At 43.5% G+C, this 16,004-nt stretch overlaps 1 protein-coding gene across 4 annotated transcripts in view; it reads left to right on the top strand.

The window, feature by feature from the left end:
* Positions 1-16,004, top strand: part of CDH4 (cadherin 4) — a 421,918-nt gene that overhangs the window by 313,788 nt on the left and 92,126 nt on the right. For all 4 annotated transcript variants that reach the window (XM_021553526.3, XM_085558266.1, XM_085558267.1 and 1 more), the window contains 2 exons: positions 7,697-7,852; positions 15,709-15,853. In XM_021553526.3, the coding sequence (XP_021409201.1) occupies positions 7,697-7,852; positions 15,709-15,853 (301 nt within the window). The remainder of the gene's footprint in view (positions 1-7,696; positions 7,853-15,708; positions 15,854-16,004) is intronic.

Genomic DNA, 16,004 nt, shown 5'->3' with positions numbered 1-16,004 from the left:
CTTTCCTTGCTACAGTCTGAAGCATTTCCACAGTGGAGTTCTCAGGCTGCAAAAGGCCCGAAGAAAGGCACATATTACTTTAGAAATATCTGTACCATATCAATTACTGTTAGAAGTGGAAGATCCATTATCATTGGCCAGTTCCTGATATGGGGACCTTGGCTTCTTGACCTTTATAATAGTGAGTGGGACATAAATAATTACTTAATTATTTAATCACAAAGACCACACAACAAATTGCAGTTTACTGAGTTTTTCACTGGTAAAGACAGAGACTGAAATGAGCTTCTGGCAGTCCCTAGTCACCACTCAGAAACTTAGACCAGCTGCAGGGTTACACAGAGCAGATTGGCCCCCTGAGCCCTGCAGACTTCAGTCTTTTTGTGTCAGGATAACTCAAGCTAAAACATAAATTCTTTGCTGTTTCAGCAGGTAGGAAAGTAGAGTAAAGCTGCAGCAAGTCCTTGGCCTGGATGCACTGCTGCACACCAGGTACTCTGTGCTAGTAGTGTGTCATCTCATCATGTGCAGAATTTGGTTTTCTAGGCAAAAGCATTGTTGTTTCACTTTTATCCCAAGAAGAATAATGGTAGTTTTGAATTAGACCATGAGTCTGACAAGTTCAATTTCATCCTGTACTTATGTATGGGGTCACACACAGTTATTGGCCAGAGTTGCAGGCAGAAATTTTCTCCCACTGCATTACCAGCTCCTTATTGAGCCTGATTGATATGCTGTTCTCCATCTGCTCAGTGTTACATTTTCATCCAGGTAGAGGAGGAAAATCCTGGTAAACAATTCAAAAAATCTTGGAAGCGAGAGTAGTGAAAACTATCAAAGCTACCCATGGGCTTAGGGAAGGCTCCAGAGGAGTGTGTCCATGTGGATGTAATTGGCCTGAAGGGAGCAGCAGGGTTGGAGAGGAGCCCTTGGACAGAGAGAGCCATGTGGAAGCCAAACGACCTGTGAAATGCTGGGAGCTGTCAGCAGCTGAACATTTGGTGCAGCACCTCAGCCAAGCACTCGCAGGGTGCGTGCAGAGGAAGCAAATCCTCCTGGTAAGGAGCAGGAGAGCTGGATGGGAAGGGCTGGATGGGGATGGCTGGATGGGAAGGGCTGGATGGGGATGGCTGGATGGGAATGGTTGGATGGGGATGGCTGGATGGAGATGGCTGGATGGGGATGGCTGGATGGGAAGGGCTGGATGGGGATGGCTGGATGGGGATGGCTGGATGGGAATGGTTGGATGGGGATGGCTGGATGGGAATGGTTGGATGGGGATGGCTGGATGGGAATGGTTGGATGGGGATGGCTGGATGGGAATGGTTGGATGGGAATGGGCTCCTCTGCAGATACCACAGAACAAGCCAGGCACACAGGAGAGGTTCTTCTCTTTTGGGTTCAAACATCTCATAGCTTCGTTTCTTCAGCACAGACTGCACCATCAGTTACATTAATGGCTGAAATGACAGCTTGAATCTCTCTGGAACACTACTTGGATTCTGCCTTCTCATCAAAATAAATAACATTAGAAACCACTTTGCACAGATTACAGCAGGAATATTTAACCTGACATGGGAGAGATCCAGCCATTCGGGCAAAGGGAACGTTTAGTAGTTTGGCTTTGGATTTGTATTTTAAAGACGAGGAAGAAACTTAAACTCTTAGCAGTGAATCTTAACCATGTGAAAATGTAGTCTCTAGTCTGGGTGCAGTCCTTGGTTCTCTCTTTCTCTTGGTGGAAAGAGAAAACCACTCCTTCCAGGAATTGTGATGTATACTTAAGCCTTCAGGAGGATGGATTTCACCTATGAAAGATTTGCTTCTCTTCTTTTTATCTGAAACCAAAACCAAAGTTTTTAGAAAATCGTGTGAGATGAAACCAGTCCCAGTTGAGGAAAGAGAGAAATCCCCAACTAAAAAAGTGCAATTCCATCCCTTCTTTCTTTGCCAGTAGAGGTCTTTCCCTACTTGACCTTGTTTGTAAATGCCACCACCAGGGACACTTGGCTCACTTAGTGGTCATTTTGTCCAGGGCTGGATGAACACTTCAGGGCAAGCTGCTGCTAATTCAGGGCTGGAGTTTATTAAAATGCTGGACTCCTACAAACCACCCTTGCCATGTCAAAGCATCCTCTTTGCAAGGCACAGAAGAGAGGGTTTCCTCTGAAGACAGAAGTGTTTTAGAGGATCTTATGGGTTTTGAGGTTTTATTCATTGCCTTCTAGGACATAGCTTGGGGTCATTGGCAAATGGGTGACAAAAGGAGACAGAAGTTAAATGTTACCTTCACCTGGTTGGGTCTCCAAATCTGTCTTAATTTTTCTCTGCTTGACTTTTTGCATCTTTTTATTGAAACCATATGTGATATTTCAGCAACATGCAGTAATTTGTTTGGAAATACAGGGCTAGAGATGTGTCTCTTTACTGGCTTCTAAAACAACTGTGAAATAAGAGTTAAGAACTTTTATACAAATGAGTCCTAAACATATTGCAAATTCAGTTAAAAATAAATAAGTCCTTAGCAAAGATTTCAATAAACAGTAAGAGTAGTTGAATTAAAATATTTCTACTAAAATTAATGAGCCAATCCTGGAATGCTTAGACTGACTCTTAAGTGTGCTCATTTAAAGGCTTTGAATATGTTTGCCTATCTGAATTTCTATGGAGCATTTTGAATGCATGACAGATTATAATCTTCAATTATTTTAATTTGGTTTTCTTAATAGGCAAAATAGCTAAGAGCTTAATAATAAAAGACACTTACTGCTTATCATTTACATTATTTTATGTGTTCATTAATAATTATAATGGGTTTTATAAAACAAAAAAATCAAGTCTAAGTATCCCCAGGTCATGTTAGTGCAAATGTTGCATACTATTCTGTGGGAGATTTAGTAAACTAAGTGTTTTTTGAAGGGCATTTTTGACTCCATATGTTGTAGAGCAAGACAAAGAACTTCAAAGGAAATTTATTTTCTGGTTCATTCTGTGGAAGGAAAATGTAACAGAGGATAAATGTCCTGCTTTGCTTTCTCCAGATACATTTCCAGGCACAGTGCAGGGATGGGCAGAACTGAGACCACAGCACCTTATTAAATACCCTAAATATAGTTTATTAGGTATAGAAGTACTGTTGTTACAATCACATCTTCTCTTCTGTAGGCTCAGTTGTCCTTGTTCATTCAACTTTTCCTTACACACCCCATTTCCTGGGCCTCCAGGCATTTTCTTTGCTGCTCTCTAAACAGTCTCCATTGGAACACTTTCCTGGCAATGTCATGCTCCAAAAAAGCTGTATAATTCATGGTCCCAGTGGTGCCCTCCAATCTGCTGAGCACAGAGCTCTGCATACTCTGTACCACCCCTGCTCCTGGCATTGCAGGCATCTCTGGTGGCTTTTGTCAGTGCCAGGACAAGGGAGGAGAGCTTGTGAATTCAGCAAGGAAGGGCAGTGCTGAGAGCACAAGGGTGTGGATGAACAGAAGAAAAACAGGGATAAGATCTGGTACCTTAGAGGAGCTCACCACTTGAAATTCTGTTCATCAGTAAAGTTTGTGGGTGTGGTTTTGCTACCCAGCAAATCCTGATGGAGAGGCACAAGCCCTAAGATGTTATCTGTAAAATCAGGATGCAGATACTGCTTTTCTCTCTAAATGTGACATTGAGGAGTGGCCAGCTTGGAAGGGCTTAGCTCTGTATTGTCTCAAGAGTTGCAACGTTCATTTTCAAACATTTTTGTTATTAGATCAGAACCTGCAGTAGAAAATCCCCATCTTGTGAAATTGCACCATTTCTCCTGTTTCTGGGATTGCTCTGTAGAAACAAGGGCTGAGTCAGACTCTGGATGTTCTGTTTCTGAGCTGCAAACATTGCAGTGTTTTAGGTGATGCCTCAATGATGTGAGCTCCAACCAGCCACTGCTGGGCTGCACAGCCACCCTGTCCTTGCTGGCCACAGAGGGATGGCAGCTCCAGAGAGGTGCCTGGTTCTGCTGCAGAATCCCTCTGGGGCTTTGGTGGCTGACCCCACAGTTTCCAGATGGCCCATTTGTATCTGTCACAGCTGGTGAGGGTTCCTGCATGGAAAATGCTACCTGTGCTCCTGAGCTAGGATAGGAACAAGGGATTGCATCTTCCAACATAAATTGCCTTTTGATCTGGGACATTTTCCCTCACCAGTGTATCAATCCACTCCAAGCTCCATCCCGGAGGGGCTTTTTAGAGCATAAAAGCTGCTTTCCAAGCAAATTCCTTTTTATGACAGTCATCAGCCATCATCATTCATCCTGCTCACATCATCATATGCAGAGTTGTATCATGCCAGGCACTGGAGAAGCTCAAAGCTCCAAGGGTTCTCTGAGTAAAAAATGTATAAATGCAGATAAGGAAAACCATCCCTCTGCCATCTGTTCTATAACCCAGAGCCCTGCATACCTCTTGACTGCATTATAAAAGGAGAGATAAATGAAAGGAAAATTCATGTGTGTGTTCTCCAGTCAGAATATTATCATATGGATCTGTTACCATCTTCATACTTCCCAGGCTAAATTAAGGAAAAAGTAACTCCCTTCTAAACCAGGAAATTCCCCCAACCTGTAATTTTTACTCCTGATTTTGTGAGCTCCTTGGGAATAGAGAGGGCTTTATTACTATTATTATTATTATTATTATTATTATTATTATTATTATTATTGTAAACTGCTATGGGAACAGTTTCAACAAAAGAAGTAAACCTTGCATTGTGTTCAGATAATGTTCTTAACTTCTCAACAAGATTTAGTAAATTGCACCCTGGGAATTAGGCAAATGAAACCCTTGGTCAAAATGTTACAGGATTACTGAAAAAAAATCTCTTTTTTTAATTTTTTAATCTCATTAAGAGTGCTAAAATTACATGCTCCAATATAAAAAACATTTGTGTGATAAATATCTCCCTGGTAGTGAAATGTACTATGCTTCATTGTCAATGGTCTTTGCAACTTTCTGTGACAAGTGCTACTTCTTACATTGTTTTTCTTCTGAACACTTCACACCATCATATTTTTACTGAAAATGGATTTAAGTATAGGTAGCAGGCAAACCCTTGTGCTATGATTGCAATTAACAGCAAATAACAAGTCTTTGCTGAGTATTTTCAGTATATTTCTCCCATCTTTGTTTTGCTCAATGCAGTATAATTAGCTCATGGATTTCTCTGAGTATAATTGGCTGTGGGTCTTATGATATATTTCATCTCCTAGATCTGCAATGATTTACATACAGACAGCTTAGACCCTATTAATGCTAATAAAAGTGCTGCAAGGACATCCTATAGCGTGCACTTTATTAAACTGTACATAGCTTTCTTCGAGAGCTTCTGTTTATCTGCGTTTCCCAAAAATAAAATATAGTGCCTTTAGCACTGAATATTTAAATCCAGGCTCCTTTTCCCTGTTTCTGTCTCTCTCTATGCATTTCTAATGCTTCTATCACAATGGGATCTGGGTACTATATGCAACAGGAAATAGAGCAGAAAAATGTCCACGAACAGGCTCTTCCCTTCTGTGATTTGGGTTAAAACTGCTCCCATTTTGGTTCCCTGGAGTGTCTGCTTAGCTCTTTGGCATCTGTGCTCAAGCACAGCCATAGCTGAGCCAGGCTGGGGCTGGGTAGAAGTGCAAAATACCTTTGTTGGGTTGTTTTGGGTTTTTTTCCATCATTTTAAGCGTAAATGTACATTGCAGTTCATTTGGAGCTGTGCAGACATACACTGATAAAGACACACAGGTGTGTGTCCCACGTTACCCTTTTTAATTTGTAAGGTGGGAACTCCACCCTGGCTCAAAGCTGGAGGTCCAGCAGTGTCTTCCTGTTCTCACTTACCTTAAGATGTGGGTGTAGCAGGCTGGAGCTTAACTCCCTGGTGTGAGCTGTGCATTTGCACAGACATTGCCACCAGCTCAATTTCCAGCCCTTCCCTCTGGCAGGGCAGAGCTGACCTTCTGAAAATGGGGACTGTGATCTTCAGCTGTCAAACTGGTGACAATGCTGTCACTGAAACCACAGTTGTGCAATCAGTGCTTGATTTTACTACACCCTTCCTCACCCCCAGATTTGCTCATAAAAGTTGGATTCATGGCTTGTCTACTTGTGTTTTTCTACCAAACACGTGCTAGCCCCACCTGGGCAAATAAACCTGGACAAAACCTCCTGTGCAGCATGAGGACCCTTTCAGTGTCCCCAGGCCTTCTTTTAAGTGACTATATCAGTGTAAGTCCAGTTAGTTTTCCTCAGTACTAGCAGTGTAACAAGCAGTGAAGCCTTTGGAGAGAAGACAAATAGAATTGTGTCTATTCCCTGACCTTCAGCTCCAGCGGCGTAGGTCAATCCTGGCAGTGTCTGTAATAACTGACATGATTAGCAATTAGCAGGAGCTGACAGTTTGGTGGGGGAAGCACAAAGAAAACAGTGTACAAACTTGGTAATGATCTGGACAAAGGTATCAAAGGAGATTCTGGGAGCCAGGGATCTAATATTGCCCTGCTCCGACACGTTCAGCATCTTGTCAGCCTCCTGTGTCAGGAGAGGAAGGAAAAGCAGAAGGTCACATATGGGAGGAGTGTGCAGCAGCCCACAGCCCCATCTCAATTCCTTTGCTTGACAAGAAAAGCCTCCTCTTCCCTTGGGAAATGACCTTCTCTCCCCAAATCCAGGCTGTTTGGGGAACACAGCATCCCACTGAGCTCACTCAGGCCCTTCCAAGGGTGCAGGTGCCGTAGCAGAGATGCCAACGTGCATTCAGCTACGAGGGCTCTTTTATCTTCCCACTACTTCGTTGTATTCATAGACCTGTTAGGGAAAAATTCATGCACATCGCTTTTTACAGTGCCAAGACACTTTGTGATGGTGCAGGGGGTGGTAATTTATTTGTACCTTGCACTTTCTTTCGGGAATAGTCATGCTGTTGCAAGAACTTCTTTCAGCAGTTGATCAGAAAATTAAATTTGTGTTTAAAGAGATAGTCAGGGTTGCTAGGACAACATATTAACCTCCCTTCTTTTTTTCCTCAGCTCTGTATCTAAGGTTCATGTGCTGTACTCAGCTTGCAGTGTTGTTCTCAAGGTGCAGGAGGGAAGGGCTTTCAGAAACAATGTCCAAAACGTGCTTTTCCTCAACAAATAATCACATGAAATGGTAACATCCCACTGGGCATTCCCAGCCTGGCCTTGTCAATCCAGCAGGGTTGGACAAAAAGGAGCAAACAGCTCATTCTTTGAATTTCATGGGAGTATTTGTGTGTACAATCACCAGAACTGAGAATACAATGTGGGAGCTTGCAGACAGCGTTTTCAGAAATGATTAATGGCTGAGAGGCTCTGGGTATGGCTGAAAAATTTGGACACTTTAAGGAGACTGGGGTTTCAGTAATATGTAAACAGTGGGTTTTGTGCATTTTAGGCTCTTGCACATCTCAGTTGAAAAGTCAAAATTTCAATGATTTCTCATGAATTAAAAAGGAGCAAAATATTTGAAACTGTGTGGAATGTACTTTTCATGGCTTTTCACCAAATCTTTGGCATTCAGCTCCCTTGTCAGGACTGACAGTGGTATTACATCTCTGCAGCCTTCAAGGCTCAGATCTTTTAAAGTTGCTTAAACATCCATGTGGCTTTTATCCAGAACTTACGGATTCTTGTCTCTGTTATTTCCTCCAGATCCGTTCCGATAAGGACAAGGAGATCCATATCAGGTACAGCATCACTGGAGTGGGAGCCGACCAGCCGCCCATGGAGGTCTTCAACATTGACCCTGTGTCTGGCAGGATGTACGTGACACGCCCGATGGACAGGGAGGAAAGAGCTTCCTACCATGTGAGCACCCAACATCCTGACCTTCAGCTGGGCTCACAAGCTCAGAGCAGAATTGCTGGGTTCAAGAAGGGACACGCTAGATCAGCCAAACCCATGCAAAGAGCTGGTTGGTGGCAGCTGAATGTGGGCCAGTTGTGCCCAGGTGGCCAGGAAGGCCAATGGCACCTGGCCTGTGTCAGCTGTAGTGTGGCCAGCAGGACCAGGGCAATGATTGTCCCCCTGTGCTAGGCACTGGTGAGGTCACTCTGTAAATCTGGGGTCAGTTTTGGGCCCCTCACCACAAGAAGAACATTGAGCATGTGCAGGGAAGGGTGGCAGAGCTGGAGAAGGGTGAAGAGAGTGAGTTTGATGAGCTGAAGGAGCTGTGGGAGGTTCAGCCTGGAGAAAAAGAGGCTCGGGGAAGACCTCATCATTCTATGACTCCCTGGAAGGAGGTTGTAGCCACATGGGAGCTGTTCTCTTCTCCCAAGTAACAAGTGACAGAACAAGAGGAAATGGCCTCAAGTTGTGCCAGGAGAGATTAAGGTTGGATGTCAGGGAAAATGTCTTCACCAAAAGGGCTGTCCAGCCCTGGAACAGGCTGCCCAGGGCAGTGGTGAAGTTACCATCCCTGGAGAGATTGAAAAGCCATGTAGATGTGGTACTTGGGGACATGGTTGAGTGATGGGCTTGGCAGTGCTGGGGGAACAGTTGGACTTGATCTCAGAGGACTTTTCCAACCTAAACAGTTCTGTGATTATATGAAAGTGGAGATAAACTGATGTCTTTTTCAGACACAGAGTCATTTGTTTAAAATGGTGCAACTTCACACTGCTTGTTAAATCCATGCAGATTTATGTGTAGACTGAACCACCCAAAACCATGAGAAGTTAGTCACTACATTAGCATGTCTTGGGAAATCACTAATTTAAGAATCATTACTGCATCTAAACATGCAATAATTGCTATAGTCATTTTTCACTTTAATTCACCAGGAGATGTTCAGGCAGTATGATGGGGGTGTGTCAGATAGGTTTTTAAATACACAGATAGGCTAGTATTAAATATCAGGGAATTAATTAAGATTAATTACACTCAGAAGCGATGGTGCCTCATGCTATCCTAGTTCATAAGATGCTCTACCTGCAGAATGCTCACAGTGTAATTGATTGCTATGTTTTGATATAAATCCCAGCTCCTCTATTGCAAGGTGCAATTGCACAGCAGATCCAGTCCCACACAAATTGCTAAAAGAATAGGTTGCCCCTTGCATGATAGCCCTGCAAAATTTCAAACATTTTCTGCATCTGCACTCTAGTTGTCTGCTGGAGTGGTTGTGAAAGGTTGTTTCATGGCTTGCTATCAGCTTAGCCCATCTCCTGGCGTGGTAATAGCCCTTGCCAGGGATGCTGTAATGTCAGCGGAGCGCACGGGTCACTTGCAGTGACACCACGTCCCGAACTGCGCCGCCGGAGATGCACATTCTGTCAGCTTTATCAGGTATCCAGTTAGCCATGTTGACACAGCTTCTGGGCTGAGGTGGAAAGATAAAGAAAATAGATTACCTCTTTAGTTGGGTGGAAAAAGAGATTTCCCCTGGGTAAAAGGAGATCTGAAGAAAAATTATTTTATACTCTGTGAACAAGAACAATTATTTTGTTTGTTGTGCCTAGGAAAATATGAAAAGAGGTTGTTTTGGTGAAGAAATATTTGAGATAAAGTGTGTGTCATCTCAGTGTTGTTGATATTATTTCAGCAGTGCCAGGTTATTATAACAGTCTAGTCAATAATAAAAAAGTTAAGACTTTTGATGGAGCCGCTGTGATGTCTGTGATCAGACACTCACAGTCAAAAACATGAGATGAAACAGATTTTGTCCTCCATCCTAAAAAACCCTGTGCCCCTTAAAAATGAACTGAACCTACCAGTCACAGTGAATTCAGCAAATTGAATTCTTGCCTTGTCAAAGGTGATGGGATGAATCTGCCTTGCACATACCACAGGATTTCCAGCCTTTGCTGTTCCTCATGGAAAACTTGCACTAGTGGCATCCATATGTAAATAAGCATATTCATAGGTTACAGGAAGATGTATTTTGTGGAGAGAATAACTGATAACTATGTTATGAGACCTTACAGACAGGAGTACGGAATGATAGAAAAATCTTTGTTAGGAGAATAGTAGAAGGTGATGAAGAAAATTTGTGTCTGTAAATGACCTTTAGATCCTTCAGCCTCAGTAGCAATGGATTGATGATTTATTGAACCATCAGTTGTCCATTTACTAACTCTTTACAAAACCTTTATAAATACACCATGCAAAAAGCAATGACCCAAACACTGGAGAAGAAACTTACAGTAGGAATGAACAGTGCTGGAAATAAGAAAAAAATTTGGCCCATTTCCAGAAAGAAAATAAATTCCAAAGTCTTGGCTAGTGGAGGGCTTGAAGAAGTCAACGAATTTATGCCACTTCATAGAGCCCAATCTCTAGCTGATAGGAAAGGCAACACGTAGCCAGGTTTGAACTGAGTGCTGGAAGAGCAGTGACTGAGGTGTAGCTTGGATGTGAAGAGCTCGGCACCCTTTAAACTTGTTTGACATCTGCTGTAGTTTCCTTTAGCTTGAATGAGTAGCTTTGCTCTTCACTGGGGTGGAGAATGTCAGCAGAGCTGCAAGGCACCACTGGTCCCTCTGAGCCAGTAGGGCATGGGTTCTGTGTCTGATGCAGCCTCGTGTTCCAGCTGAAGGTGGGTGCATTTACACAGCTTCAGACTTTCTGCAGCCCCAAAAAAACGCAAATCTTTTCAGCATCTCTGTCACTCTCAAGTGTTGTCCTCACTGCTTTTGTTCCCAGGTAATCTAAAAACTAATTATAAAAGAAAGAACAATAATTTGCAAGTCTTTGTAAAGCTACATATCAAGAGTTCTGTTTCATTAACTCACACATTTTCAACACATATTTTCTTATGCATAATTATCTGTGTTGCTTCAGGACTACCATTTTTAAAGTACTAGTGTTTTAACACTCCCTGCATTCAGCAAGCCATTTGTCTGATGAAACCTGCCTCGTTCCCTAAGGTGAAACAGATTTTTTTCTAATTAGATCAGGAGTTCTGTAGCAGAACTTCTCCTGTTTTTGTGATCATTCTTGAACTTTTAGGGAGGCTCATTCCGAGTTTGAGTTATGCAGAGATGTATGTGCCTCTGGGACTTACAGCCCTTGCCCAGGTGCTGTGTGTGCTGGTGATGGCAAGTTCAGCTGTATTTTGGCCTCATCTGTTTGTGTCTGCACTCCAAACCAGAGCACAAACTCTCCAGGGACATCCTAGACACAGAGTCAGCTGAAAATACCAGCAGAGAAAAGCAAAAAGGGCTCTGCAGTCACTTAACTAACCCCACACTGTGGTGTGGAACTGCACAGGTGGCATTGAGTGATGCCCTGGGAGCCACCCTGGTGTCATTAGTGCCATGGGACACGCAGCCATGGGACACACAGACATGGGACCTATTCCCCACATTTCTCTGCCATCTCACTGTGGCAGCTGTGCTGCATCTCCCCTTGCAGTCAGCCCCTGAAGTGCTCACTGCCTGCCCAGGAAGTTTCAGCAGGTAGCAATATTTAATTTGCATGAGTTCTCTTGGCCTTATTTAGCTGCACTCCCCAAGTCCTGTTTGTGCTGCTGACAGAATTAGTGCCTCTGAATGTCTTTTCTGATCCAGACACCAGTTTCATATTAAGCTGCAGTTAGGCCTGGCAAGTACAAGGGATAGAAAATTGGTAGCTTCACTTTCCAAGACATTTTTCAAGCTCTGTTTTCAAAAGACATCAGCATAAACATGTCAGTAAGTAATCATTGCTTATGACACTCAAGTAATATGCATTATAGGGAAACTTTGAAGCAAGTCCTAATCCAGTTCCAGACACATGTGTGCACTGTCAGATTCAGGCTGATGAAATACTCCCTCAGAAATGGCTGGAGCAGAACAGGTGGGTTACAGACTGACAAAGAGTCATTTTAAATGCAAAGGAACAAAACTATTTTACTGCAAATTAAGGGATACAAGAGCTAATTCCAGTATTTTGAACCATGTTGAATAATTCCAGCCATTTGTGTCACAATGCTCTAAATTGAACTTTTAATCACAATTAAGAGCACACAAATTAGGCATGACATTGTATGCTTATTGCTTAAAGGCTCTGTCACTGATTGATAATGTATATTTGTATTAGTAGTATTAGTGCCTAAGTAATATTCATATTTAACACAATTCACTGTGTTGACTTTGACTAACTACCTTCAGATACCACCAGCCTCCAGTGTAATCAATAATCATGATACCAAATCATTTGTATGCCAACAGCTACATTTACACTGGAAACTGTCAGCAGGAAAACCTCAGAGACCTGTGGTAGCTGCTGCTGCATATGATAGCAATAATTGTCACACTTTTAAACAATATTTGTTAAAGAATATTTAAGTTCCTTGGCTGGTACAGCAGAGTGTTCCATCAGCTAGAGATTAGTTGGCTATGTGTATTAATTTTTAAGAATCCTTTGCAAGGTATTTAATTTGATTTTATTCCTTCTTCACTCCTGTCATGTTCTCCCTCTTGGGGAAAATGTAAATATTTCAAACTAACTTTATAAATATTTTTTAACTGTCTCCAGCCACCCTCCAGCTCCCATTTGAATACTTGTGCATGCCCCATGTCTGGCATCTGACCTGTGGCCCAGGTGATGCTCACTGACCTTTCACTGGTTTATTTTCCAGCTCAAAATGATGTGTGTGTCTGATGGAGCTCAACCATCACCTTTTGTGCCTTGCCCAGTGCTACAAAGCACTCCCATGCATCTTCTTTTCATCCCTTCCATCACTTTAACACCAAAATAGAGGTGGCAGAGGTGGCTTGGGCACAAGTGGCCGCAGAGCACCACACAGAAATGTGCCTTGCAGAAATGAGCCCCATCTCAGCCATTGAGGAATGGCTCCAGAACAAAGTGTGTTGTCCAGCTTGAGGATGCCTCATGAATACCAAAAGTAGGACAAGAGAATGAGGGAGAAGATGAATTAAGGGAAATGTAGTATAGACCTGCCTTGGAGATCCAGCCAGTTTCCCAGCAGACAGACTGACGCCCTGGAGTCCCTCCTCCCTTGGCTCTCTCTGCTGAGGATGGTCTCCAATGAGGAATTGTCTCTTAACAAGGAATGGTTTGTGGCAGGAAGAGTTCCCATTGAGTTGAAATTCAACCCTGTTCCTCAGGACTCCCCTCCCCTTTGCCAGGGCTGGCACTGGCCACAGAGAAGCGACGTGTTGTGGGAGATGCAGAGACATTGGCTCATGAGAGTTGTTCAGAGAGTACGGGCACAGAAAATTAATGCAAAGAAGCACAAAAGGAAAGAAGTAGAAATGTTCACTGAAGCCAGGCCAAAAAAAGGAGCAGGAGAGGGGACATGACCTTCCTGGCACTGCAGATGCTGAGTCAGGACAGCAGTGACCACACCACTGTGCCCAGCACTGCCCTGCCTCCCATAGCTTAGCCCAGTGCTGGAGCTGGGCTCAGGACACTTGAGCACATCACCACAGGTCTGATGAGATTCCTGCAGTCTTGCTTATTGAATTTTTTTTGCCTTGAGTGCAGGCAGTAATGCGCTGATGGGTACATGTGCTCAGTGAGTGCAACAAGCAGATAGATGTGCATTGCTGAGAAATCCCTTACTCCTGGAGATTTCAAACAAAAGCTATCGAATGTAATTAAAAATTTGCAGGGGGAGAGTCAGATCTGAGGGGGGAGATACCAGCTTTGCTCTCTTCTTTATCTCTGAATGGAACCATTTCCGCTGCTGGAAATGCTGTAAGAGAGAGCCCAGTGCTGCCTCAGTTTGAAGATAATAACTTTAATTTTAGCTCTGAATTACTTTTTTTCAAAGACAGTCTGACCTCTGACTGTAAAGTTATTGAATTGCCACATCTGACATGATGAAGGCTAGCTCAACAGGTGGGAGCCAAAGCAGATCCTATGTAGGAAAGAAATGCAGATATTAAGAGCATTGCAAGTCATGAAACACAAATGGTACACCCTGTATTGAAAGCAAAGCTGGACTTTTTCAGGCTTTAAAGAAAACGTGCTGCTTAATTTCCTTTGGAAAAAAAAAAAAAAAAAAAAAAAAAGTGTTTTTCTCCGAGCTCATTTCATGTGGCAGTTTGTTCTCTTTGCTTGATTAAATGTTAATCCAGCCCATCCTAACAGTGTGCAGTTACTTTTGTTAAGCTCTGGACTTCTGAGCACCATACATGAAGGGGAAAGTTGCATCAATCACCAGCACAGCGAGAGTGAAAGACAGAAACCAGGGCTAATGCAATTAGCACATTTATTTGTCATGCATCAGAGGAGCCAGAGACCTCCCTGTAAAGTCATCTCTGACTCCCAGCAGCAGCCTGATGGTGTAGGGAGCTGCTGGGAGGGACCAGAGGCCTCCATCCCATGGATGGCAGAGCTGGTGTGTCCCCTGCCCTTCAGCCCCACTCTCCCAGCCAGCCCTGGCACCAACAGGTTGCCCAGAGGAGCTGTGGCTGTCCCACCCCTGCAAGTGTTCAAGCACAGCTTGGGTGGAGCTTGGAGCACGCTGGTCTGGTGGAAGCTTCCCTGCCTGTGACAGAGGGTTGGAACTAGATGAGCTTTAAGGTCTTTTCCAGCCCAGGCCATTGTGTGATCCTGTGACTCTGTGAAATGACATCCCTGAAGCCTTGGCTCCTGAGCCCCCCAGCTCTGTGGGATGTCACACCATCCCGAGTGCCATCCCCAGTTCCCGTGGCAGGGTGGAGGCTCAGCAGTGCTCACAGGGGCTGAAATGAAGAGGGATGGTGGCCAAAGCTGTGCAGCACTCGGAGCCAGGCAGTGCCTCCCCTCTGCCAGCCGGGTCGGGGCCGTGCCGCTCTTCCCTCGCTGCCGGAGTTCTCCCGTTCAGCCACACACCATTTAGAGTAGCCATCTGTTCCCTTTAATGAGAAAGCTATCCATTTTTTTTCACCTGGTTACTGATTGTTCCAGACTATTGTGATTGCTTTGTTTTATTAATTACTCATTTTGACATGCTGTATCTGTCTCTTTTGTTCAGAAAACAGATGCTCTTGTTTCTGGGCATTATTACTGATGGTTATTGCTAATAAGATAAAGCTGCAGTTCCAGTTTAACTGAGGGCTTAACACTGTGGCTCTAGTTATTGAAATGCCTCAGCACTGAGTATTTTATTCAAGCCTGAGGAAATTGCATTCTTAGTGCCATGGGGGCTCCCATTATTTGAAGGAAAGGGACTTTTTAAATGTCTTTTGCTGTGCAGAGCAATGGGGTTGATAGCTGCTGCTGTTCCTGGAGACCATGATTAAACAGAGAATAAACATTACTAAGATCATGCTGAAATCTCTTCACTTACTAATCCCCAGTATTATGGGTGTGAAATGCTGCAGGTTCCCATAAGAAACTTCTCACTCAAAATCATTTCCTCACTTTATTTGGAACTAAGCAAAATTTGCTTTTCAGATTGTCAGACGAGGTTCAAGATGTCTTAAAAATTAAATAGAGTGGTCTGTGAGTTGTGAAGGGGATAGGATTGCACCACTACACCAGAGTTGAAGTGTTTCCACTGACAATCACTGTTTCAAAATCTTATTTCAATATTATATTAAGCTCTGAAAAACTGTCTGTGAGTCGAGTGTAGATGGAAACGATGTCAGTGCATTCTGCTGGAATTAGATACTGGCTCCATTCAATTTTGAGAAAGTCTTTATGATGTAAAGTCAATCTTTGCCAAACAGTCTCTCGTTCTGCAGCAAATCCAGTTGCTGATATTGTGCTTTCATTGTGCTCATTCCCAGCTCCGGGCTCATGCAGTGGATATGAATGGAAACAAGGTGGAGAATCCCATTGACCTTTACATCTATGTGATTGATATGAATGACAACAGGCCGGAGTTCATCAACCAAGTCTATAATGGATCTGTTGATGAAGGCTCTAAACCAGGTACAGTTGAAAAAAAGTCTCAAAGTTTCACAGATTTTCAGCCATTCACCCGGGGTCATGGTTTGGGCTCTGCTGGGAACACAGGGGATGAGGGAGAGGTTTGCTCTTGCTGGCTGTTGTTGGAGGACTGATGGAGGTGAGAACAATCCCA

The sequence above is a fragment of the Lonchura striata genome, chromosome 20 (genome assembly GCF_050655825.1).
Source record: "Lonchura striata isolate lonStrDom1 chromosome 20, ASM5065582v1, whole genome shotgun sequence".
Taxonomy (NCBI): domain Eukaryota; kingdom Metazoa; phylum Chordata; class Aves; order Passeriformes; family Estrildidae; genus Lonchura; species Lonchura striata.
The sequence above is the reverse complement of the archived record's forward strand: the minus strand, read 5'-3'. Positions and strand labels throughout refer to the sequence as shown.